Source organism: Camelus ferus, chromosome 5 (genome assembly GCF_009834535.1).
Source record: "Camelus ferus isolate YT-003-E chromosome 5, BCGSAC_Cfer_1.0, whole genome shotgun sequence".
Lineage (NCBI taxonomy): Eukaryota > Metazoa > Chordata > Mammalia > Artiodactyla > Camelidae > Camelus > Camelus ferus.
The window spans coordinates 74398769-74426418 of record NC_045700.1 but is presented as its reverse complement, the minus strand read 5'-3'; the positions used below and the strand labels follow the sequence as shown (position 1 = coordinate 74426418).

Genomic DNA, 27650 nt, shown 5'->3' with positions numbered 1-27650 from the left:
CCAGTGAAGCAGCTGGCATACACTGAGGAGCCAAGCTGTACATGAAAATGCTTGGTCCTGTATTTGAATATTAGAAGGACATGTGATGGGCTGAGCTGCTCTCACTGAGAGTCATATTCACTGAGATCACAGTAGGTTGGAGGGTTTCATCCCGCTCTTTCTTGGAGGCACAATCTCAGTGGCTGGAATGGCAGGCAGAACCCCCTGGACTGTATACTTTGGTCTCTTTTTTCTTTTTCCCTCTGTGTTCCCTGTGTGTGTATGTATGTGACTGAAGTGCACATTTGATGAAACTCCATTACATCAGCACACAAAAAAGTGATTGCTTCGTAAAATTCTATGGCATCCATCTCTATGATAATTAAAGAACAATCCAAAAAAGACCATAAGCCACGGGCCATCCACGTATCAGTCAGACAGCAAATATTCATTGCACAACACCGTGTGCCAAGCAGCAGAAAAGGAGTAACTGTATAGAGCCATTTCCTTGAATCATCAGAAAGAATGTGATGCTCATGAAGCTGACTGGCCATGAATGATCTAGCCTGGAATTCTATTCTTCTCAGGTAGATTCCCAGGGCTTTGCATTCCTCTGAACTTCAGTATCCCAGGGACACCAGACTGAGTCTGGAAGCCTTCAGGCCTTACTTCACAAGTTCTCTTATTTATTTCCATCTAAGAGAGACCAAGGCAAACCCAAAATAAATCAGAATCCCTGGAAATCATTTCACTTTAATAAACATTGACTGTCTGTGCTGTACCCAGGGCTGTGTTGGTTACTGGGGAGGAGAGGTGAATCAGGATGCAGACAGTCAACACTGCTTGTCTTTCCAAAGTCCCTCAGGATGTGTCACGTCCAGGTCAAAGCATTTATTGCCAGTCTGGGTCCCTCTAGAGCTTTCTTCCCTTTGCACAGTAAGCACAGCCACTGGCAATGTTTGAAATGGTGGCTGCTCCCCGGTCTGGGGTCTTGGGACCACAGGGATTAGAGAGCCCTGACAGCCCAACTTTGAATGAGCAACAAGCCTTTGTTCACTTAAGCCACTGAAATTTGTCAGCTGCCATTATTAACATATAATAAACTACATAAAGTAACTTTTCTAGAGTGATTCTGATTGACTTGCTATCATTTATACTTTTTGCTTTGCATTTTAAAACATTTTTCTTCTATCAAAATGAAAAGAAGGAAGAAAGGAAAGCCAGCCACAATGAACTATCCTCAAATACTGGTGTGCTAGCTCCTCAGTAACCCTGAGTAGAAAATCTCTCAAGGTGGCCTTTCAACCTGCCAGTCTGAACGAGAGGAGGTCTGACGGCTGTGAGGACGTGTGGGGTCCAGAGCCCAGAGCACTGCCCGAGCAGGCAGCTGGTGTGGGGGCTCCGGGCAGTAGACGGCAGAGAGCATTGGTGCTACATGACAGAGAGAGGGGGACTCATAAAGAAGTCGCAGGTGGCCAGAGACAAACGTTAGTGAACGCAGAGCTGAGCCTGTGGCTGCCCCCGCCCCGGGGTTTTATGTCCCATCAGCAAGATGTCTGTGTTCTACACTTGGTCCCACGTTGCCGATAGATTTTCACAGAAGCCATTGCCAGCACAGAGGCCTCAGCCCACACTAGCTTGTGGGAGGGTGATGGTAACAAGCCTGCAGGTCATACTCCCTAATGAGTCTCTTTGAGGACAAGTTATTGTGAGATAATTCTGTCAGATAAATCATTTCAGTAACTGTTGTTCTCAATAGGTGTCTCTCTTGTCACCCTCCCTTTTCCCTCCCCAACTCCATTAAAATAAGTAAATAGGCCACATCCTCATTCTTTATCTAGAGCACCAGAAATGTTCCTCACCCTGCCAACGAAAAGAAACAGAACTTCACTAGGGCACAAAGGAGCGGTAATAAGGTGAAGGAACCCATCCCAGCCTCAGGCCTAAAGTAATCCCGGAGGGGCTGGATGGTCCTTTAAGCACACAGTCTGAAGACTGGTCTTAAAATTAATTACATCCTTTCATCTTCCTTCTCTTCAATCAGTGAGATGTCTACTACAGTGCCAAGTTCAACTGATCTTTGCAAAAAGCATCAACCAAAGTAAATTAAGTGTAAGGACGGTTTCTCCCATTAGTAGCTAGGAAAAAACCTTCAGAACCATAGCTTTTTCAAGTCTGAATGATACGCACATGACTGTTTGGGTCTATGTAAAACACTTAAGGCAAACAGGAACATCCCTCCAGACTGCTACATTTTTTAATAAAGAAATTACATACGTATTTATTTATGTATATTTAATTCATATATGTATGTGTAACATATTGATACATGTATGTGCTTATATACACATCTATTCTATTTTTGAATATGTATTTTATATGTTTATTCAATATATATAGTACTGTTTTGAATATATATTATATACGTATGTACACATATGTGTATATATACGAACGGAAGTATAAACATCTTTTCTGAGCAATCTTGTTCAGAAAAGATATTTATACTCCAATTTATACAGAACTGTGGTGAGGATTCTAGTCACAGCTCTGTCACAGACAGAGACAGAGAAAGTCATTTAATATCTGCCTCAATGTGCTCAACTGTAAGATGGGACAGTAGTAACTGCCCTGCTTTCTTCACAGGCAAGTGGAGTTCAACTCCAGTGGAATAAAGGATGTAAAAGTGCTTTGAAGAAGTTAAAAATCACTGTAAAAATACAATGTGGAAGTAAGTACAAGACTATATAAGGGATTATACTACCATAATTGTTCTAACACATGAATGATAGTAGTAAAACTGTTTTCTACTTCATTCTTTGAAGCTTCTGGGCGAGCATCCCACTTTTTATTAAGGGAAGAAGGGTCTCACAACCTCTCACTAATTATATGCTAAACTCTGTGCTACACCCCGAGGATACAGAGATGAGCACAGTCTCATCACTCGAAAGGACGGAGAAGGAAAATTTGAGGGGGAGGTGAGAGGAAGGGGTTGACTGGAGGCAGAAAGGAGAGCTTGGGAAACAGAGGACAGAGCAGCATTGAAAATACTGAAACAGACAGTCAGAACTAGCAGAGCTAAGAATGAGAGAAGTCCAGAGAGTTGAGAAACACTACACAGGTAGAATTAGGTTGGAAGAGTTTAGTTTATGGACAAAGCCGTGGGTTAAGAGAAAAGAGGCATCTGTACTTTCCCTCTGGGGCTCAGTGGGTCTAACCGGAAAGGGATCCTTTTCTGTGTTTGACTTTTGTTTTGTTTTGTTTCGGTCTTAGAGAAAATGACGCAGTAAAGGGATCTGATCTTCTACATGAAACAAAAGTAGATTAGGAAAGAGCAAATGGACCTATTTCACAGCAGTCTCATGATAAGGCACAGAACGATCTCACCCGGGAAGATGCTGCATGCGGACTCGTGAGCAGGAAGGTGAGTTGGCAACTGTTAACAGTAGACAGAGCCCCTCTAAATGATCCCTAAAGGGTGCAAGGTTTTCTTTTCCTTTGATACGATTTTAAACATCCATTTTGGTTACCCCTTCTCTATTCTGAAACCTACTTTCCCAATCATCTTGGTTGTTTCTTGTCTTCCTGGTAAAGCAATAAACACTCCATGGTGGAGTGATGGGTCAACAGAATGACCAACCGAATTTCTTTGTGGAATTTTGCTAAAGTAACACTCATTAGAGCTTAATGTGCTTTGGTTAAGTGTTTGAGGTGTTAGGGGTGAAAAATATTGAAAAGAGCCAAGGGGAACATTATTGCCATTTGGCAGCAGAATAAGAAAATTATACGTGAACACTCAGTTCTTATCAACCAACCAAATTATCAACCAATTAATTGGAATCAATGCAAATAATAATCAATTCTCTCTCTTTTTTTTTTTTAGTGTTATGGTGATCATATGTCCAGGATTACCTGGCCGAGACTTGATTTACTCTAAATCTGTTTTTTTCAATAACACAGGTAAGTACATTAGTTCTAAATAAAATCTTTCTTTCCTATTTCAGAAATCCATCAAGAATAGGTATTCTGAACTCACACTTGGAAAATATCATCTCTGCCTCTACAGCAAATGTATACAAAGGCTCACAAAAGAGCAGATGTGAGCATCGGTTCCACTAAACAAAATTTATCATAAACAAAATCAAGTAACATTGTTTCCATAAGATATGTGCTGGGATATGGAAACAGTCTTGTCTTACAAAGTCTGTATTTACAGTGCTTTTTATCATAAGGGATTTTACATTTTTCTCATCCATCCAAAGAGTAAAATTGAGCGAAAATTGAACTTCTTGACAAAACTAACTGTAAACTATCAAATTCATCTATTTTGCAATAGCAGGAATTTCTGACTTATAAGAATATATTTATGTATTTTGGAACAATATTTTTCTTCATTAAGTAGTAAGAAGTTTATATGATGGAATTAATGTATTTCTAGACCTTATCAAAGGCTGAAATAATCATTATTTGGCATGTATGTTGGAAACATTCAGTTGCATATAATGAAACGTATTTATGTATGACAATTATTAGATAAACACAGGCATACCAACTATAAAAGACATGACACTAATGAATCTTGAATTAACTGGAAAAATGGTTTATCAAGACAATTTTGGAAGCAATCTGATCACAACCAGCAGAGGGCAGCAGAATATATCTTAAAACGACCACAATGAAAAAACAGAAAAGAAAAAAAACCCAGTATTTTGTCTCAGGTTTTTCTTTAGAGTTGTAATAACTATATACCTACTTAATTTTGTTCTTTTTAATAAATATGATTAGGTATCCACCAAAAAACTATTAGAACTAATAAATGAATTCAGCAGGGTAACAATAGGACACAAGATTAAAATACAGAAATCTGTTGCTTTTCCATATGCTAATAATGAACTATTAGAAAGAGAAAGCAAAACAACAATTCCACTTAACCTTGCATCAAAAAGAATAAAATATCTAGGAATAAACTTAACCAAAGAGGTAAAAGACCAATACTCTTAAAACTATAAAACACTGATGAAAGAAATTGAAACTAATACAAAGAAATGGAAGGATATCCTGTGTTCTTTGACTGGAAGAATTAATATTGTTAAAATGTCCATACTTCTCAAATCAGTCTACAGATTTAGTGCAAACCCTATGAAATACCCATGACATTTTTTCACAGAACTAGAACAAAAAAATTCTAAAATGTATATGGAACCACAAAAGACCCCAAATTGCTAAAGCAATCTTGAGAAAAAAGAACAAAGCCAGAGGTACCAAGCTCCCTGACTTCAGGCTATACTACAAAGCTCCAGTAATCAAAACAGTATGTTACTGGCACAAAAACAGACACACAGATCAATGGAACAGAATAAAGAGCCCAGAAGTAAACTCATGTACCTATGGTCAATTAATCTATGACAAACGAGGGAAGAATATACAGTGGAGAAAAGACAATCTCCTTAATAAGTAGTGCTGGGAAAACCGGACAGCTACACGTAAAAGAATGAGATTAGAACAGTTCCACACACCATATACAAAAATAAACTCAAAACAGATTAATGACTTAAATGTCCAAGACCTGAAACCATAAAAATCCTGGGTGAGAACATAGGTGGAACACTCTCTGACATAAATCATAGCAATATTTTTTCAGATCCATCTCCTAAGGCAAAAGAAATAAAAGCAAAAATAAACAAATGGAGCCTAATTAAACTTAAAAGCTTTTTCATAGTAAAGGAAACCATCAACAAAATGAAAAGACAACCTGTTAAATGAGAGAAAATATTTACAAATAATATGACTGATCGGGGGTTAATATCCAACATATATAAACAGCTCATACAACTCAATATCAAAAAATAAACAACCCTATTAAAATTGGGCAGGAGACCTAAATAGACACTTTTCCAAAGAAAACATACAGATAGCTAACACGCACATGGAAGGATGCTCCACATCACTAATCATTAGAGAAATGCAAATCAAAACCACAATGAGGTATTAACTCACACCTGTCAGAATGGGTATAATCAAAAAGTCTACAAATAACAAATGTTGGTGAAGATGTGGAGAAAAGGGAACTGTTGTACACTGTAGGTAGGGAAGTAAATTGGTGCAGCCACTATGGAAACAGTATGGAGATTTCTCAGGCTAAAAATAGAGCTACCATATGATCTGGCAATTCCACTCCTGGGTATATGTCCAAAAAGAAACAAAAACAGTGATTTAAAAAGATACACGCACTCTAATGTTTATAGCAGCACTATTTACAATAGCCAAGATACGGAAGCAACCTAAATGTCCATAAACAGATGGCTGGATAAAGGAGATGTGGTGTATATATACAACGGAACATTACTCAGGCATTAAGAAAATGCAATTCTACCATTTGCAACAACATGGATGGACCTAGAGAGCATTATGCTTAGTGAAATCAGACAAAGACAAATACTACATAATTACACATGAAATTAAAAATATAATACAAATGAATGTATTTAAGAAAACAGAAACAGACCTACAGATATAGAGAACAAACTAGTGGTTACCATTGGGAAGAAGGAAGTGGAAAGGGGTATAATAAAGGTATGGGATTTAGAAACACAAACTACTGTATATAAAATAGATAAGCAACAAGGATATATTACACAGCACAGGGAAATATAGCCCATTATTTTGTAATAACTTGAAATAGAGTATAATCTAAAAAAAATACTGAATCACTTTTCTGTACACCTGAAACTAATGTAATATTGTAAGTCAACTATACCTCAACAACAACGAAAAATCACAAATACACAGCAAAAAAAAAAAAGATGGTAGCTTGAAATTGGCCATAGGGGAATATTCGCACTACAGAAATCAACAAATGCAAATCAGGTTTTGTGGGCTGTCTAGACCAGGAGGGAGTAAACTGTAGACTTCTGGGTTGGCTGGCTGTGTTTGCAAACAAAGTTTTATTGGAATACAACCACATTCATTTATTTACATGTTGTCATTGGCCCAAAAGCTGAAAATATTTATGCTTTGGCTCTTTCCAGACAAAGTCTGCTGCCTTTTCCTAAACATAAGGTCTAGACTTAAGAAACTGGTGAAGAAAATAAAATGCTAATAACACGGATTAAAGTTCAAATTGTGCTGTTACACTGTAAATAGCACATGTGCACACAAAATGAAGGGAAAAAAAGTCCAGTACTCAAAAACAATTACCTGGCTCAACAAAGGTGCTGGCCTTGTTGACAAAGAATGGCAACTCTCCCTCCAAAATATGTCCTGTGTTTATCCACTTGTCACCAGGTCTACTGCTACTGCACTAGTCCAAGCACCCCTATGTCTCACCACAGGGCCTTTTCACTTCTTTCCCCGAAGCCAATCTTGCCTTCTAAACCCATTCTCAGCAGCGCAGGTAGAACAAACTTTAAAAGGCAAAACCACACCCCTATAGGGGCTCCCTTTAGAATAAAGCCCATTTGGAGTAAAGCCCAAACTCCTTGCCAGCTCACACAAGCCTTATCTTTTGAAGCCCTGCTCACCTCTCCCACCTTACTATGTAGTATATCAAACTCTTTCTGCGCCCTCAAGGCTTTGCTCTTCCTTGGCAAGGACAGTTCTGTTCCAAGACCTTTAACTTACTGGCTTCTTGATGATTTACAGCACTTTGAATACAGCTCCTTAGAGAGGCCTTTCCATCCACCTGATCTCCAGCTCCGCCCCAAGTCACCCTGGCCCAGTCACCTGTGCTATTTCAGGTGCCTCACTGTCTGAATGATCTTTTCTTGTTCACTCGTTTTTCTTTATTCCAATCTGTCTAGTTTACCACAATATCCCAAGAGTCTAGCGTGTACTAGGAAACTCACAGGCATTTAATAAATACTGGTTGAATGAATGAATGAACAAATGAACGAAGAAAGAAAAACATGTGTTGTCCAACTCCAAGTCTGGAGCTCTTCCCAGCACAGCATGACACTTTCTGCTTTAGAGTGATAGGTCTAAATGCTAGGCCATCCTTCCCTGTCTGAAAATCTACAGTCTCCTAGAAGTGTCCCACGCATGAGTTTAGGTTCCTGTAACCTGGCTTCTGCTCACCCTTCCAGGCTCAAATCTGACTTTCACTAGTGTCCTATGCTGTCCACACACCAGCAACATCAAACTGCTGTACTAATAATTCAGTTTCCGCACTTCTATAGTAATTCCCACGACAGCCCTGCAACATCACGAATCCTGTTTTGTAAATGCTGCTGCTTCTACCTAGAGAGCTCTGGCCTGTCTCATTTCTAGGGCAAGTTCCTATCCAACCTTTAAAACCTGTCAGTCTTTAAAATGTATTCAGTCTTTAAAACCTGTTCCAGATGCAAACCCATCACTGACTCCCCTGTACGCCTTCCCCCAGAGTTAATCACTCACTCTAGCAGGGGGCCTCCTAAACCTTCCATTATTGCACTCACAACTCTGCTCATTGCACTGGAATGTGTCTTCACATTCCACAGGTGCTGTCCCTTTTGTATCTCTGGGACTGAGCACAGTGCCTGGCATATAGTAGGGAATAGACAACTGCTGCTATATTGAATGCACGGTAAATCTAAATCTAATCCCTCTTGCATGAAATATGAGGACAGCTAACATGCTATTCCCTGCTCACCCTCCTCCCAAACCCTTTGTGTTCCAAGCTAAGCCTATAAGCCATGAAATAATGATCAGCATGTTAACATGTGTCAGTAAATCCGTGCATACTAAGAACCTCCCAGACAACTCCTGGCGATCGGACTACGCTGACTTCTACTTTTCCCTATATCTACTCTATTTTCCCTAATCTATTTTGTTAAATTGAATATGTTCCTACATTCCCTTAACAAGTCTGTCATTCTAACTTCTCTCTTACTATTATTATTGTTTATTATTTATATGTTATTATTAATAATAACAACACACAGAGTCTTCTTCTATTTCTGTTCTATTTGCCCACCAAATCTTGCCAATTCTCTGCCTGGGATTCTCTCATGCTGGACCCTTCTCTATTTCCTTCCCTCCCAGTCTAGGCTCTTGTCAGCTCCTGCCTTAATGAATAGATTATATACAGCTGGATTTCCACGGCCAGCGTTTTCCCCCGTTCTAAATCACTCCATGTGCAGCTAAGACAACAGTCCTCTACTGGTTTTTTTTGGTGGGGGGAGGTAATTAGGTTTATTTATTTATTTTAATGGAGGTGCTGGGGATTGAACCTAGGACCCTGTGCATGATAAGCTCGTGCTCTACCACTGAGCTATACCCTCCCACCAATAGTCTTCTAATTAGCATATTCAGGAAGCCACTCCCCTAGCCCACAGAGAATTGTGGAGCAACCCCCCTTGCCCACCATGTTACACCTACACTTTATGGAAACACAAAGCTCTTTCTTTGTGTCTCCCTCATACGTAGTCACAGTTCGAGCTGTTTACTCCCACATTAGCACCACTGCTCCAGTAGGATTAATTCCTTTGTCTAACCAAAGCCCTAAAACTATTTCTTGCTTCTTTCATTTTTCCCATTCCAGATCGTCAATTTTTCACCAAGTCATACTGACTTTACCTTCAAAACATCTCTCAGATCCAAGCACTTCTCTCTACCCCTATGCAAACACCGTGATTCCAGCCATCACTGTTTTTGCCCTGGACCATGCAGAGCCTCTGTTCTCCTCACCCTGCTTCCACTCTTGCCTTTCTCCCGTCTCCAAATCTGAGTATGTCACTCTAATTGCACAATGGCTCTCCACGGATCTCAGAAGAAACTCGAAATCCTCTGCTGTGTCCCACAGCCAGAGCTACCATCTGGATCTTGCTGACTTTCCAACTGAGTAGCACCCCATCTCCTTTTCCTATCATTACACAGCAGCCCCTTTGCTCTCTTCTGAGCCCTGTGGTCACTATACTCACTGTGTAAGTTACTGCAGTGAGCCTCCCCTGGCTCTTCCCATGGTTGGTGATTTCTCATTTCAGCTTCCAACTCAAAACCATTTCCTCAGAGAGGCATTCTATAATCATCTTTCTAAGGTTGCCCTCATGCTCTCTCCACTCAGGTAAGAATTTGATCTTCTCCACACTATGTCTGCAGCACCTACCATAATTACTAGCATAAACCAGGTTTTCAGTAATGTTTATTGGATGAGTAAATAACTTATTATGCATATAGGGCATGTTTCTCACTTCTTTCTTTGCTCATGCATACCCTCCACCTAGAAGGCCCTCCTGCTCCTTTTTCTTTTAACCAACCAATGTCCATTATTTACTCTGTGACACAATCTAAGATCCACATCACAAAGAAACGTTTTCTAACCAAATTTCCTATCACACTCTAATTTTTTTCTTCACACACACAAAAGATTTTGGCTTAACATATATAATATTTTCAAACACTTCTCTTTTCTTCTAGAAATATTTTAGGCAAATACCATGCTCATGATCAGAAAACAAGCGTGTAACATTTTCCACTGTCACCCCATGGACTTCACATCCCTCAGTGTCTTCAGGAGGTTAATACTTCCTGAATGAAGTGAAAACCTCCCATTCCAGATTGTAATTCCAAAGTAAATGTGGGAAAGGGGCAACATGAATAGAGTTGGAGAAACTGGTTGGCAGGAGGATTTAAGGGGGTGAGTAGTGAGGAGTTTCTTGGTTAAGGAACCAAGATCAAGATAAGGGTAGAATTTTGGTTAAAAGTCAAGGCTGGAGGAAAGAAAAGAAAACAGGTAAAGGAGGGAGTCAAAATGATTTCTCTCTATTTAAATAATGATTAAAAGGCTGACTTTTTTTTTTTTTATAAACTCCTGGTTAACAAAAGATTTATTCTTTTAGCCGATACTAACATTTTTAGGCCTCTAGTGAAATTACAGAGGTAGGGCTTCTAAAGAATAGGCGGACATATTAGTAAAAGGAGGGAAATTTAAATCCACCTCGTCCTAACACATCACCACGCCCCCTCCTCCCATACCTCCCCCGAAAAACACTGACCTCCCACAGAAGCCTCATATAGCTTTAAAATACTAGTTTATTTATTTTTTCAGATTACAGCCGTGTATGCATTTCATATCTGTTCTTTTGGAGAGCCCTACTACAGTCTCAAAGCCCAATCTGACCACTGCCTGCTGTCAATGCTCAGATATTTGGCTATATTTGTACAGGCAAAATAAAGCGGTTGTTAAGAGCACAGACTCGTCAGTACCTCTGGGATTTTAACCCCGAAAATCCCATTTAGTAGCTGTATAACCTAGTTAACCTCTCTGTGCTTCAGTTTCTTCATCTGGAAAAATGGAGGTTTTATCTAACTCATAGGTTTGTTTGGACGAACTGGGTGAAAACACATGTAGTGCTTAACACAGAGCCTGGAACACACGGAGTGCTCAGTAAACATTCGCTGTTATCATTCTTGCCATTACTACGTAAATGGGGCTAATTTCCTTTGGCCTGTTGCTTTTTCCACCCCCTTTCGGATGGATACTCACAGGGTTAGAATGCAGCACGGTGAAGAACTCCGGGCTGATGAGGAACTTCACAGGGGGCGACTGTAACAGCAACGTCAGCCTGGATCTGGAGGTAGAGTGCTGCAGGACATTCTCCCGACGGAAATCTAGGAGGGGCAGACACAGAGGCTTCAGGGAAGTCTTTCCACCTGGTGGAAACATACCTATTCACTTCCATCTATATTTTAAAAGAACCAAAAAAATACCTATATCATTTGCTGTTGTTTTAATCCCCTAAATGCTTTCTTCTTACCTGTCAATTCAGGCATAAAACCTAAGAACAGTCATTGTTAATCACACTAAAATGGAATTCAATAGTATTTCTAGTCACTATTAAGATTTTAATGCATCCTGAGATTTTTTTCAAGTGATCAGATTCAATCTTTTTCCTCTATCCCACAGATCCAGAGATTAAACAATTTATATTCTATCTGGTTTTATGATTCTTTTCTCAGTACTAACAAAAAGCCGAGGATTAGAAGAAGAAGTGTCTGGTGAATTCAGCTTTCTGACTTGGATGAACACATGGTAATGAAGATCAAACGTTCTCTTAAAGAAAGCTTCATTTCTTGGAAATCCTTACTTATTTGTGTTCTACTTTTGTGAGATTACAAAACAAACCAACCGAAAGGCTCTTACCTGCACTGGCTTGGTGAAAGTCGGTCTCCTCCCCAGCCCCATCGATGGCACTGCTGTTTTCCTCAGGCCTTTCATTAGTCATGGTTCTGCGGATACTCTGATATCTGAAACCAGGAGCCCAGAGTTACATCACAGCAGCCTTTAAAGCATGGGGCTCAACCGCTCCCCCAGAGCCCAGAAGTTTTCACCAGCTTCTCAGCCTCGACCGGTTCCTCCCCAAACCCCCATTCCCTGATCTTCTGCACCATCTGTTGTTTAAGTAAATCTATTGGACTGAATTTTTCCTGTCCATCATTTGTGGAACATTTTTGTAATAAATTAATGAAATCTTAAAAAAAAAATTGTGGCCCTTAACCAAAGAAAACCAAATTCCTGTATTGCTAAAGCAAAGAACCTTTGTTCCACAGCAATTAGTTTTTGACAAAGAACGACAGATTTTAAAAGCTTAGGTTAATAATGAAGATGTATCACAAATGAAGATTCTAGATATTTAAAAAGCTATATGACTTCAAATGAGGTAAGTGTATACGCTCTGTTTTACTAAAAATCGATGCCTTGGGTTGACTAAAAGGGATAGCATTACTTATTTCCTCTCCAGTTTCCAAACAAGCTGTGTATGTGTGTGGCTATCATTTTTTAACCAAGAGACATTCAATGAAGTCTATCGAGGTAACAACTCCAACTTAATGACCGGACACCCAAAGATGAAAGAGACAACCGTGCCTTCCATTTGGCACAGGTAAAAATTAGCCCAACCACAAAATGGAACATTTGGAGCAAAAATGCCCATCCTCACCGCCGGTTCAGCTGCTCCATTTGCTGTATGGAGTTGGATCTCTGCAGCACCTGCGGGGCGGGGGGAGCTGTTGGCCGCTGCCACGTCGTGGTCCTGTTTACATGATCCACGTAGAAGATCCTGCCATGGCTGTCAATGCGCGCCTCCCAGTCTAAACAGCAGTAACGTGAGGAGAGAGATTAGGAGGAGCCGCTGAAACCATTAATGGGGTTCATTACGCAGCACGTGTTTTCTCTCTCTGACATGCTATAATTTGGGGCTAATAACACATACCTCAACTGCATCATCCGGCACTTCCCCCCAGTCCACTCCAGAATCTGTTTGTAAACAGATCCTGCATGTGTAACCAACTTCTGAAAGAAGCCCTGAATGCAGAGGATGCTCCCAGATCTGCCCGCAATGCTCGAGCACCAGCGTTTAAAATACATTCGTTGGTATTGAATAGTTTAGATAGTCACATGAAAATTGGTACTGATGTTTGTTCTCACCAAAAATTGATTTGGCTCTGTTACTTCCAGCTTAGATGAAAGACTCATAGCTGGAAACGCCCATGTGCTTACTTACACACAACTGTAGCAAATGCAGTCTTCAGCAGAAAAGAATGCTAGCCTAGTCATCAAACAGCATCATTACCGACAAACTTCCATTTGCACTTTCCCAAAGATGAATACGTACATTTCAGAGCAAAGTTAATTACTTGTCTCCAACCTCAAAGAAATACAATGATTCAAGAGATTTTTAAATTTTACATTAAGTGTGTTAGTCTTTGTATACAAATGTATTAAGTGTGTGTTCAGTAAAAACAGCAAGCAGATTGTCTCCAGGGCCAGACCTCACACCACTGTGAACTCTCTAAAAGATCATTCCCTGATTAAAACAAGCAGAGCATGAGCTGATCTTTACAAAAGGCAACATTTTAAAGTTGATTGCATTTGGGAAGGGTAATTTGTATAGCAACATACAAAAACAGCAGAGATCTATTCTCTAAACAGGAAAGTTCTTCATACATAGCTATTTCGATGTCAATTTTTTTTAAATTAATAAGCATCTTTCTCTTGAGCAGCTATGTGATCTCATAGCTTATCAACAGACACCATGGGTCTAATTCTAGAGCCCAGGAGGAAAACATGTTGGCTCCTGACCAGCTGTGGCATTTACTCTGGAGGTGAACGGAGCAAATATTCCAACAAAGCCCTTAGCGCTGGAAAGACCTGTGCAGTACATCGAGCCAGCCCTGGAGGACCACTGAGGGCTGCCTCAGCTGGGAGTGGAAAGACCTCTTTTTGTTGATTTCAGCCCATCATAATTTATGACAAATGGCAAGGGAAAGAAAAACTGGGCTGAGGAAAAATACCACAAGGACAACAAATGACTCCGTGTCACTCACACTCCAAGGTAACATCCACCCACAGAGAACCGCCCTGCCAAATCCGAGCTCTCTGGGCACAGCCACAATCCCATCAGCAGGCGTTTCCAAAAGGCCTCATGCTCAGCCTGCACCCGCTGGCAAACAGTAAGCCCATAAGGACATTTTCAGGAACCATTTTCCAAAACCGTCTGATCTATTCCTTTGTTTTGCTCCTTGCCTCGCATACTTCCCCACCTCAAAGATTCTGAGAACCAAGTATTCCCACTGCATTCCTCTCTCATCAGAGCCAGGGTAATTCAAGTACATATGTCAGATCAAATGCACATGGCAACAAATGGCCATTCCTTTTCCCAAGAATGTTTACAGTAGCTTCCAATTTTTTAAAAAATGTAGAATAGGTCAATTAGGGATAAAAACAGAACAGAAGCCAACTAAAGGAAGCAGAGAGAGACTTCTGCCAAACTCCCAAGATAAGGTTATAACTAAAATTTGGCTCTAAGTTTTCTGTCAGTTAAGGCAGAAAAGAAAACACACTGTTGTGTACTTTCCATTTTCTGACAAAAGAAAATTTAAAAAATTACCTTCAAAGATGAAACTTTTTCCTTGAATAAACTACTTAAGAATTTACCCCATGAAATGTGGCCTGTATGAGAGTCATATGATGGCAAATGAGGGGGAGGGGGTATCTCCAAATATATTCACCGCTGTGCCTTGCACACAGCGTGTAATGAATGAACAAATAATTTAAGTACTGTAAAGCTGTTAAAAAAGAATGATTCTTGCATTCACCTTCCACAAAGGCCAGGAATAAAGTTAATCTGTATTTCAATAAAGACATTTCTATGCAATGGGGAGAATAAGAAAACAAGGTCCAAAAATTTGCTTTCTAAGAACAGGGGATGTTGGATGCACATTAAGACTATCCCTATCAGAGACCATATCTTTAAGTTGAGGTTGTTATCTAAGTCCTCATAAAGAGAAGTCCTGTAATGCTGCTGTCAAGCGGACACTTGGCATTGAATTGAGAAAGACTGTTGTGCCATTGGCTTCTTTGTGAATGGCATATCCACGCTTACCCAAGCGGTCAAAACCCGTCCATCAGGGCAAAGACAGCAGAGGCGCCTGGAGGAAGGCCAGCCCTCTGTCATCATCCATCAGTTACTTTGCAGGGGGAGGAGGGGATACGGTGGCTTTAATATCTTATAAGTTGTTTTTTTTTTTTTTCTGGTGGAAGAGATAGTCTTTTTTTTTTAATGGAGATACTCGGGATCGAACCCAGGACCTCCTGCATGCTAAGCACGTGCTCTACCACTGAGCTATACCCTCCCCTCTTATAAGGTTTTATATCAGGCCTGGTTTGTTCTTGATTGAGAGGCACATGAGAAATTACTGCCCAGCATCAAAGCTTCTTTCATAGGTAATGCTAAAATCAGACAGGTGGGGTTAGAACACTGGGATCTTAGCATTTACTTCCTTGTCCTGCCACATTGTAAAATGAGGTCTATAATCAGTGTGCAGTGAGACTGAGAGCAATGTGTTAGGGTGTGTGTGTGTGTGTGTGTGTGTGTGTGTGTGTGTGTGTGTGTGTGTGTGTGTGTGTGTGTGTGTGTGTCTAGCGCACAAATTGCAAACAGAAGGCCTGTATCTGGCCACGGCTTTGTCATGCCTTTGCCACATGACCTTCAACAAATTATTACACCTCTACGGACCACAGTTCCTCTACCTGAAGAGCGAGAGGACAAAAGTAAACAGGTCTAAAATGACATGAATCTGCAACATGACACCCATGTCATTTCCTTCAGGTCAGTAAGGACCGAGCCATGTCTTATGTCCAGGCCAGAATTCCCAAAACAGACTCTAATTCATTAAGACTCTTGGGCCAGGGGCTTCGGGATCCTGAGGAGTAGGACCTGGAACCACCTGCCAACCCCGCCTTGGCCACTGCGGCTCCAGTATTACCTGTAGTGCATACTGGTCTTGCGCAGGTTTCATTTCCATAAAGAGCTTCATGGCAATGATAACATTTGAAAACTACTGTTTAGAGAAATGTTTCTCATTTCTGATTCTGACAGTGTGTGTCAGAATCACCGAGAGGATCAATAAAAATGCAGATTAGCAGGACACAGCCCAGCTCTTCAGAATCAGACTGTCTGAAGCCAGGACTCAATTATACACATTTTTAACAGCCTTCCCAGGTGATTCCTAGACACACTAGAATTTGAGGAACACCAACATAAATTAATAAGGACTAAAACAGCAGCTAATTTACTGGACAAACCCACGGAGCTAACCCTGGATTTCTCAGAGGTCATGAAGTGTGGGCTTACCAGGAACTAAACTTCAGCCTAAGTACCCCAAACTTAAGTTCAGGAGCAAACGGGTGCTTAGACACCCCAAGACTCAAATATAATAGCCTCCCTTTAAATAGCTGGACAATAAGGGGAAGTCAGAGAGTTAGAAAGAGTGAAAATCTACTCCAAGGCCACTGTCACAGCATTAGCTCCAGAAGCAGGGAGGCAGAGCAGGGAAGGTCTCAGACATGTTTAACTTTTAGAATCGATGTATGTGGGCGGGGGTGGGGGTCATCCTTACGGCCCCTCTTTATCTCATTACTCTTCCTTCTCACTCCCTTCAAACTGGACCTTGGTCTCTGCTGGAAACCACCCAAGTGACCAGATGAAGATGTGAACACACTCAGTGCACACTGAGACTGGGAAGAAGGTCAACGTCTAGACAAATAGAATCACATATCAAGGGAGGCCAGCAATGAACTGTGTACGTGAATCGAAGGAGTGAGAGGACTACGAGTCGGGGACTGAACTGATTATTACTGGATTTGGAAAAATGAAGGAACTGAATGCTGTGAAGTAAATTTATAAACCCACTCTAGATATTATAATAACCATGGTATCTTCACCAAAATGGTGAGATATGATGAAGTTATAATGAACTAAAGGTGTTTTTAAGGAAAAAAATTAAGCTCTGTAATAGATGCTAGAAAGCAGTGTTTAAACAATTATTTTTTCCCCTTATTTCAACACTCAAGGAAGTGTGATACCATTTGTATAAGTCCAGAAGCCTTAAGTTAAACCTGTCTATGATCTGGGGAGTCAGGATAGCAGGTGCCTCTGCCCTCCAGGAGTGGGTAACAGAAATTAGAAGTGGGCACCAGGGGTCTTCCAGGCGCCGGTGATGTGGTGCGGGTTGCCCAGGCGGGCTCAGTTTGGGAGAATTCATCAGGCTGACCGTGCTCTTTTCCGCGTGTATATTACATTTGAATAAAAAGTTTTTAAAATCTCAAATAGCTGCCTATTTTGGACCTTAATATTCAATTTTTAAGAAAGTAGCTTTTTAGATTTAAAGTATGGATTCTTTTCTTTAAACTAATGTTTAGGTCCTAGAGAATAAAAGCCCCTAGCTTTAAACAGAGAAGAAATTTTATAAGATTAATTGTACTTTCCAGACTCACTGTCTTCTCTCAAACCTTCATTTCAAAGGATGATTTAATAACAAAAGTGCACAACTACAAAAAACGAGAATGTTCCCCTGTGTTTTTCCAGGCCTACCCATTTGAACCCACCACATCAGTTACACACTAGTCCTGAAGAAACCGCCAAGAAGCCTGCAGTCCTGCAAGAGTGCACTGCTCATCAGTGGACTGTCCATCCTGAATCCATGCCTAATCCTACCCTTTTGGGGGAAAACCACTTTTCAACACTTTCCTACTATCTCCAGTGCAGCTATGGGTTAAGTCTCAATCACACTGGAGCCAATAAGAGAAAAATAAAGTAGTTTTTCAGAAGGGGTTGAGTTGGTCATTCTTTTTGTTGCTGTTGGAGGGGAAGCAATTAGACTTCGTTACTTACTTACTTACTTAATTTATTTATTGGAGGTACTGGAGGGTTGAACCCAGGACCTCATGCATGCTAAGCATGTACTCTCTCATTGAGCTATAACCTTCTCATTTTTTTTCACTTATCTTTTTTTTTTTTAGTTTTAATATATATGTTTTATTGAAGTATAGTCTGTTTACAATGTTGTGAAGATTTGTAATGCTGATGACATTCCGTGGGCTTCAGTCCTGAACCGCCTCCAGCTGCCAGCCCATCAGTCACCTCAGAGTAAGAGATACAGCAGATTCTCAAGGCGCTCAGTGCATTTCATGTTCAAGTGACTTCCCTGCAAGGCTCTCAACAGAGCAACACCGCCCTTAAGACCTGGAGCTTTCTTCTTTTGTATGGATCATTAGAACATCTCTCAGCCAGCAGTTGGGGTTCCAGAGCCCATAAGGTCACAGCGCATGGTCCATGGCCTAAAGCTAGAGTAAGATTTTGAGAACCAACTGGTAGATAGTCATTAGGGCTGAGCAGTCTTTGTACTAAGTCCAAGATCTGTTCCCTGATCCCGAGAAAGGAGGAATAAGACTGGAAGAAAAAGTAAAGAAACAAGGAAAACTGCTTTACAGAAAGAGATCAGATAGATGTTCAGAGACTGAGGCACATCCCTGACACACAGACTACCATGCAGTAAGAGGGAAGTGGTGTAACACAGGACCCCTCTGAATCCCCATGACTAAGTCTGCAATCTTCAGAGACAAGCACAACTTGGCTGGATGGTTTTCCTCACTACCTGTTAGTACACAAATATTTTAAAGGTGAATATAAGCTAAAGTTACAATCATAATAAGGAAAAAGAAAAGAAAGAACCAAGAATGAGGGGTGGGGGATGGATCGAGCCCAAGGTTCAGTGCTTCAGTAGCTTGTCCTGCAGGTCTGGGGATAGGAGGCTACACCGAGAGATGCTTCTGAATCTGACACAGATGCTCAACAGAGCAGAACTGCCTGGGCCACAAGATCGTACCGCCACTGTGACCACTCTTCTTATACTCGGAGGGCCTCCGGGGGAGGGTTCTGCTAAATAATCTTAAGCAGGAAGGAGAAGAAAGCTGAGCACTTCTTGAGCCTTCCTGGGTCTGACTTCAAAATACAATATAATAAAGCTTCAGCGAAGCCCCCAAACTCTCTGATTTGCGCCTAAGTAGACAACACACCGCAACGTGTCACCACTCTGCTGATGACCGCACTTTCAGAATTTACATTCATCTACCTACACAATAGTCCCCAGCCTTCTAATCTTAGATCAGAATGCCTGAGAGAGGAGAAACAATACTGGAGACTCCGTTTCAGCCTTTCCTAGTAAGGGATCTTACACAAGTTACTTAATTTATCTGGGCTTTGATTTCCCCATCTATAAAGTGAGAGAATCAGATTAGCTGGTTTCTATCCATCAATCTGAAAACTACAGATAAGGCCTGCTTGACCTACTTCACAAAATTGTTGCAAAAGAATTTTTTAAAAAGGCGTGTAAAAATGCTTTGTAAACTGTAAAGCACTTACATAAGTTTGAGGTATTATAATTAATAATGTTAAAAGTATAACCCTTAACTTCAAAATAATTCCGCCAGGTCACTTCACAGATGGACCAATCTGCACACTCCAAGCAGACACCCAGTAGCTGAGGTGCCCATGAGACTCTGTGTGAAGGCAGAAGACGCAAGACCAGGCGGATGCAGAATGCCACAGCTCTACGTCAGAGGCGTGGCCAGAGACAGGAGCAGAGCTGCCTGTCGGGAGAGGAAAGGAAGACAGAGAACTGGCTGACAGGGGGTGCGGGGGTGCAGCCAAGTGATTAAACAAATTATCAGAAGGATTAAGGATGAGATAGACTGGGAATAGGAGGGGGCAAAGCAGTGTGGGGACAGAGCTGATCAGTCATCAGGTATGCCCAGACCATAGTCTGTAATCTATCCATGGTAATATAAATCCCCAAATTTGCAAGTTGCATAAGAGGGAACAACTCTTAAGAATTTTCTTCCTGTTCATCAGAAGCTCATTAAATTGGTTATACTATTAAGCTGCTTTTTTTTTTCACTTTTGGCTATATTAACTTGTTAAAGTGAACTGCCAATTGTTTATTTTTTAAAATCCTAAAATGTATTCTATCTGGGCAATGCAAATATCAGTGTTTAAACAACTACACAGAAATATCACAAATATTGGTCACAATTTCAGCAGGAAAGTACCTGTCTTCATGAAACACAATCTAGAGAGCAAAATTACAGTCCAACAAAATTCAGACCAAGTGGATGTGGCCAGGATATTATTTATTCACACACTGATGGCATACTCTGCCTCCTTCCCAAGTGCCTGAAACTCTAAGTACTTACTCTTAAGCCACATACACATGTAAACAAAGCCCCCCCAGAATGCTCTCCTGGTGCTCCTAATTCACTTTTCTCCAATTATATCTAAATACTACCCTGGAATATTTTTCTTTTCTGCCTCTAATCTTTTCTCCAAGGGTAAACAATAAGGAAGTTTTTCCCCTCCCACCTGCTTAAAATGACACAATGGCTAATTAATCTCTTGGTTGATTTTTTAAAACTGCTTAAAATATGTTTCCTATAAGTAACAGCCCTCAATTATCCAAATATATGAACAAAGGAAAGATCTGCGTACGACAGAACTTCACAATGATCAAGCCAATATTTTAACATGCTGTACATAATGCCATTCAGCTTTTTTGGTCAGCATTCACCAAAACTAACCACTCAGCAGTTTAGTCTTTTAAATGCATATTACTCCCCCTTTGTGTCCTACCATTTTTAAAACACAGAGAGCCAAATGCATCAGTTTCTTGACATAATGAAATACAAGATGGTGAGTAGAGAGGGTGAATAAGAAAGAGAAGCAATAAGGCAGAAAGAAGTATTTTCCAATGTATACTTAAAAGCAGTATTTACTGAGCTTTATCACTGTTCATCGAATGTTTTACTCTCACAGAGTAATACTGCTTTAAGGAATTCTAGAAACTTAAGTAGAGTTTCAATTATGTCCAGGCTACGATAGGCCACGAGCAACACTCGTCTTTGAATTCAGGTTGTATAACTTGCCAAGCAGTCTTCTTAAGTGCTCTGCGTTTCTTAAAAGTGAAAGAAATGAAATATCATTCGAATTCCCAGGTAATCATCAGGCTTCCAAAAATGGTAGACTGATTTCTGAAATTAATACCACTTCTCTGGGTATCCCTAAGAAAAAAGCCAGAACCCTGTACTTAATGATTTAAAACACTGTAAGTGAATAAAAAGTAGTATATTACATAGAGCTAGGCTTTCCTAAGAGATCGTACCAATTTACAGTAATAATAATCAGATTCATGCTGCCAATAGGCAAATTTTTAAAAAATTTCTATTATATCCCAACTGTCCACAACATCTGATCTCTTTCCCTGACTACAACATTCACTCCACCAGCATTATAGTATTGACTTTGCCTCAGCTGCCCTTTCATTTGGTGGAACGGTGCCCGGAGAGTCAGCTAAGCACGTTCCAGGCTGTATCTGCAAAGTCAGGTGGCAGCACTCAGATCCCTTCCTCTGGGGGACTGGGCACCCATCCTTTAGGTCCCGTGGGTCCTGTCACCCTTGTACCCTTTGATTAAGGCGAGCCCCTTAGCTAGCAGGTCCTCACTTGGTGGGAGAGCCTCGTCCACCCTCTGGTACCGGCTAACATCCTGGCGCACTGAAGGCAGCGACCGCAGTGGCTGGTGGCCGTTGGCTTGAGAACCTAGGATTAAAGGTAAACAGTTACCAGGGGATTGCTTTCCCCTTAAATGTCAAAACAGCCTTTGTGAAAGAAACACCTAATGTAAATCCTGGGGCCAGTCTCTTGTCTCTCTTTCATCTCATTTCCCCTATGAGGACCCAGAAACAAAAGAAGAGAGCGGGAGGTGAGTGCTTAGTCAGAAGTGGGTCTTCTAGGGGGACGTCCGTCTGCAGCCATCCCTCCCCCTCCCCCGCCATTCCCCACCCTGGCCTCTGTCCTGGTCACACACCGATGCTTTAGGGTCACACGATGACCACAAGATAATGAAAGGAGAGAAAAAAAGATAGAGGAAGAAGAGAAGGGGATAGTTTGGGGAGAAAAATACATTACAGAATAAGAAAGTCATTTCTATTTCCGAGCCTATGCTATTTAAGCATATGAAATGATCCTCAGGCTTTTCAATGCATCTGTAATAAAACAGTTTAAAGGGATCACTCTACTGAGCCACATTCATTGAGACATAATACAAATTTTCTGCGTAAATTTGCATCATCAGACACTCAAACAACTTATTCTCAAGTGTCAGAGAGCATCACCTAAATTAGTTGATACTTCTTGGACTGCAGAAGGCAAACATACTACATTTAATGCAAAGCACATATTAACCTTCTGTTCTGCTGCTTCATGAGGTAAGGACTGACTTACAGGGTTCCTGAAAACCTCTATAGACAACATTAACATCGATGCTGTTGGCCTGTTCGGTTTTGTACCTACAAACCCAGGCCCCACCAGAGATCCATTATTTAGTTTTCCTCACACTTCCCATACAAGGGGAACTGACCCTGGGAGCACTGAGCGCTGCTGTCACACGGCAGGCACATGGGCAGCTTGCTCCCACGCATCGGCCTTCAGGTGGACCTGGGCCACCCACAACCACAAGGCCACCTTCCTAAGGAGAGCAGGTGCCCGCGCTGATGCAGAGCCTCAAGATTCACTGTTTAAGTTTGAAGACTTCTACTGGACATGCCTCTTATTTCAGCAATAGAAGATCCATTAAAAAAAAAAAAAAGTTGTTGAACCCCAAGGTGAATTCAGCTAATATTTGACCTGCAGTGTTATTTGCACTGAGGGACAAAACCACCAGACTTCTCTCTGAGCACGTAAGCTTGAGCCAAGAGCCATGCTGTCTTCTGCATCCTACCTCCAGTGGCGCCCTCCTCCTGGGCAGTGGCCCCTTCACAGGCCCCTTGGGCATCCCCAGCACTGCCCTCTTCTCCGGGCTGGCTCTCAGCAGCAGCAGGAGCAGCGGCGGCTCCCTCCAGGCTCCCCCTCCGCTGCCAGACCTCCCCCACCTCCTCCTGGTCAGGTAAAGGCGCCGCTTCTGCCCCTGGCCCGTCCTCCTCTCCACTGGGCACCTGCACCACAGGTAAAGAACCGGGAGTGCACGTGGAATCCTGGGCCCCTTCGGCGGGGCCACTGCTGGCGGGCTCAGCTGCACAGGCTCCATCTTCCTCCTCCTGAGAAGAGAAGGCTGGGGTTTCAGGAAACCGTGCGCTCTCAAGAGATGAGCACCGTGTCTCCACCGAGGACAGCTGCGTGGTAACGCTCTCGTTGCAGGAGCTGTCGGCCCCTTCCAGGTCACTCTCTCCCTCGGGCCTGGTGCTGGCCTCGCTCACGCTCTCTGTCCTGGCAGGGTCGCTGGGTTCTGTCTCAGAGGACACCTGGGAAGGCTCAGAGCCCTGATCAAGGGACTCCGCCTCACTGGCGGCTCTGCGGCTTCCTCCCGACGTGTCAGTGCCCGTGTCTGCCCCACTGGTGGGCTGATCTACCTCTTGAGAGCCACACAACTCGGCGCTGCCCTGGTCAGCCCGTGGCTGAGACTCTGGGCCATTTTCACTTTCATTGGGGACCGGGCCTGAGGGTAAAGAGCCCTCTGCAAGCTCTGGAACATTTTCTGGCTTCTCCTCGAAAGAACCGGCTTCGTTTGTGGAGGCTTCCTCAGCCTCCGCTGGGTTATCTTCTGGCTTTGCCTGAGATGTCAGGCTCCCCTCCTCAGTCCTTGATGCCCTGCTAAACATGATCAACCCTCCTTCCTCCTCCAAGGAAGAGGGGTACCCCAGGTCTTGCTGGAACTCGTGGTCTTCTTCATCTGAGTCGATATGAAGCATTGCACTGAGTCTCGTGTCGGTGGGAAAGCTACTCCTTAGTTTCGGAGAGGCTCCCACGGACCTCTCAGAGCAAGAGGCTGCGCCCGGCCTGGAAGGGCCGCTGTGCTCAACAGCATCTAAGTAGTCGTTGAGTGAATCCTGACGTCCCCTGGGAGGTGAGGTCCTTGAAGAAGTAGAGGTTAATTCTTCTGAGTCTATTTCCAGCGTAGAGCTAGTCCTGAAAGAATGCTTGGGGGTCCCCTCAGCACTTCCCTCCGAAATGGGTCCATTAGAACAAAGCGGGCTGTCGTGATGGCCCCCGGGCATGTCCTCCTCATCAGAAGGGCTTCCTGGGTCTCCATTCACAGTGTGGACCCCAAGTATTGTGCCAACAGCTTCTGGAGAAGCATCTGAAGGAGAAGACAGAGTTTATTCAGAGCAGTAATAACGAATGAACTTTTCATGTCCGATCAGTTTAAAGAATCCAGTCAGCCCACTGAGACCTCTGAACAGTATCAGCAACGTGCTGGGATTTACTACTTGCTACTGAGGGAGCACACATACTGCTGGTCAGTTTGACAGATGAGGTATATGTGTTCACCACTGCTGGAAATTCTACAGCCCAGTTTCCAAAAGCAGGCAAAATCTAAGAGATGTTTTTTGATAAACAGGCTTTCATATCTGCTTGGAAAACTTCAGTAGGTAATCATCTGACAGCTATTCTACGTTCAGAACAGGACACACACAACCCTGCTCAAATGCAAACTGACAACAGAGTAGGATTTAACAGGTTTTTCCTACAGTGATGTTTTTGTACAGATATCTCACCTTCATGCACAGAAGATGTAACCTCCACTCTGAACTGAAGGTACCCACTCACGTGGTCAGCTGGGAGCCTTCTGCCAAGGTTGTAGCTGAGCATTTGATCACTGCAAGAGGAGAAATGGTTCTTTCATCCTTACTAACCTGCTGTCAGCCTTCCTCTTCTTCCCACAGGCCAACCCCCAGTACCCATATATTTCTCTTAAAACTTTCAGACTCATAAGAAAATAAAAGGTCAAAGGCATGTTAGAGTCCAATATAATGCTATTCACTCATGCAAATGAAATACTTACAAACCTGGGGATAAAAGGAAATCTTGTCATAAGGAAAATTATCAGTAAAAGTACAAAATGCAGTATAATATTGTTATGATTTTTTTAAAGGGCACTGATTTGCTCTCTCACTGGTAGGGGTGACCAGGAAAAGGGCATGTTGACAGTCATCAAGCAGCTGAGAAAGACCTAAAATTTTAGGTGTTTTTTGACTCAGGTAAAAGTAAAGAGGGCCTGGTTCCTTAGCACTTAGCACGATAGGAAGCTGGTTCTGAAGGGGCAGGCATGGGTAAGGACTGTCCCAGGACGGCATGGAGGGCAGAGGGCTACTGTATGCTGAGGAACAGGAGCTAGAAGCTAGGAGACAGCAGCGTGAGAAGAGGCCTGGCTCTGACAGCTGCTCCAGCTGTGTGAGGGGCAGGGGGCCAACTGAACCTCCCCTTCCTCATCTGTAAAGGCTCACTCTTGGCCTTCACTGTGGGGAAGCCTGGCTATGACTGATTCTCAGGGTGGCTCGTGAGCGATACTGGTGGGCCGTGGGAGAAGCTGGCCGCACCATCCCGGAGGGGTCTTGTTGCCACACCTGGAAGTGGGCTGGAGGGGACCACAACCTAGCCTGCCCAGGCTCTGCCCTACCTGGGCCCCAGGTTCAGGCCACCAGCCTCCTCGAGGATGAAGTTGTCGATCTTTTTCAATCCTGTGTTTATTTGTCAAAGTCAAATTCAATGGCATCATTTCTTGGTATGCAAGCAACTTTCATTCTGAATCTGATTTACTCTTAATTAAGGAAAATAATCAGAGGGTATCAAAGCACACCGTCTCTGCGCTCACACTGCCCTCTAGTGGCAACATCAGGAGGAAAACCCAGAGCCTCCAACTAATGTTTGCACCAGCGTATGGTTCAGAGCTTCTAGTCAGCTATTTATCATTAACCTGAATAATTATTTTGTTTGCTCTTCTCTGCCTCCTTGGTACAATTTTAAATAGATGTTAACCATTTAAAAGAACACATGCAAAATCTCAGTTTGGCTCTTACAAATTTCTTCAACTTCAAAGCAAGAATTTCTTAAAACAGTAAGATCATTGCCTTTATCTTTTCCTTTTTCTTCCCTAGAAATGTTGTGATATTTCTTTTCTTGATTGGTGCTTTTAAAATGCTTTGTTTCCCCAAACTCTGATAAGGGTTTTGCAAGCATCACCTTGTTTAATGCCCCCAGCAACTCTGTGAAGCAGGTGGTACCCCTGTTTTCTCAGTGAGGAAACTGAGACGGGGGAGGAGAAGTAACTTGCCCAAGGCCTGACAACTATTAAGTGACAGAAGCGGGATTAGAACACAGACGCATCGGACACCGAAGCCCCCACTCTGCAGTCAGCAGATCAGATCTCATTTTATGCACACTTTCAGTGTTTCTCGACTGCTTTCAGTAGCTTGCATTTTAATGATACTTACTCATGGCTCATCTCAGTGCAGCCACTACCATAAGGTTCTGCCTACTTAAGCTGGTATTCAAAACATTTTTTTTCTGGGAAGGGGTATATTGGCATTTTTAACTATTAGGCGTTACAGATATGTTAAATGCTTTTACATTAGAGTGTTCAAATAATTCTATAATGACTGTAATCTGCATAACAGCAGGGGTGTCTTTTTCTTTTTCTTACCACTGTCTTCTCAGCATTTAGACAGTGCCTGACACACAGAGGGGCTCCATAATGCATGAACCCAGCAGCAAACTGCCTGGACCTGCTCTCAACCTGGTGGTTCCTCACCCATCTCTTTGGACATTCAGTCCTGGAATAATAAAATCTTCAATTTTTTTGTTAAAAATAAGTTGACCCTCCTCTCCTCCTCCCCAGCCAATAGAAGTCAAGTGTTGGCATGGATGATGAAGACTTACACAAGTGATGGGTTTTAGCTAGGCAGTAAATGTTTAGCAGGGATTCTAAGGAGCAAACAGGCAGCCATCTGTTTTGCTCACTATCATATCCCCAATACAGTGCTTAACATTTAGTAGTCACTATATGTATACACACACATATTTGTTGAATAAATTAACAAATGAGACTCTTTACTTGAAAAAAGGATTGTAAGGTATTAGTGCTGTTTATTACCCAAACTGATGAGACTCTCAATTCAACTACTCAACCTGTAAGTACAGGAAAGCCTCCCTGTTGGGAGATTTTCCAAGTCAGCGGTTTCATCCTTTGTCGAGTGCCTGTCAGGGGATTCACCTGCTTTTTTCTTCTTACCCAGTTTCATCTGATTCATTCTGCCTCTTGCTGGGATGGCTTACTGTGTACACTATATTATACATTATTATGATATACAATTACAGAGAGTAAGTGCCAAAGAACTCTCACCGGACTGAGAGAGTCTTTCACTAGTGTAATCAGAGCAACTGACAAAGCACGGGAAAGGGATGTGCCTTTTGGACAGAAGGCAGGCCACTCCCTGAAAATCAATGTCCCATTCAAACCAATGCTCTCGAAATAGGTAATTACTAAGGAGTTCTAACTTACGCTGTAAAACCTCACCATGTAAAAACT

The 27650-nt window shown here is 42.2% G+C and overlaps 1 protein-coding gene and 1 long non-coding RNA gene across 5 annotated transcripts in view; one reads left to right on the top strand and one right to left on the bottom strand.

The window, feature by feature from the left end:
- The window catches only part of HECW2 (HECT, C2 and WW domain containing E3 ubiquitin protein ligase 2), a 334372-nt gene that overhangs the window by 88743 nt on the left and 217979 nt on the right, over positions 1 to 27650 (bottom strand). For all 4 annotated transcript variants that reach the window (XM_032480136.1, XM_032480138.1, XM_032480137.1 and 1 more), the window contains 6 exons: positions 24841 to 24941; positions 23067 to 24422; positions 21791 to 21886; positions 12894 to 13044; positions 12098 to 12201; positions 11441 to 11565 (listed from right to left, as the gene is read on the bottom strand). In XM_032480136.1, coding sequence (XP_032336027.1) covers positions 11441 to 11565; positions 12098 to 12201; positions 12894 to 13044; positions 21791 to 21886; positions 23067 to 24422; positions 24841 to 24941 — 1933 coding nt within the window. The remainder of the gene's footprint in view (positions 1 to 11440; positions 11566 to 12097; positions 12202 to 12893; positions 13045 to 21790; positions 21887 to 23066; positions 24423 to 24840; positions 24942 to 27650) is intronic.
- Positions 2939 to 12091, top strand: LOC116663756. The gene is made up of 3 exons (XR_004320078.1): positions 2939 to 3403; positions 3863 to 3939; positions 11914 to 12091. It is a non-coding gene; the product is annotated as an uncharacterized LOC116663756 (long non-coding RNA).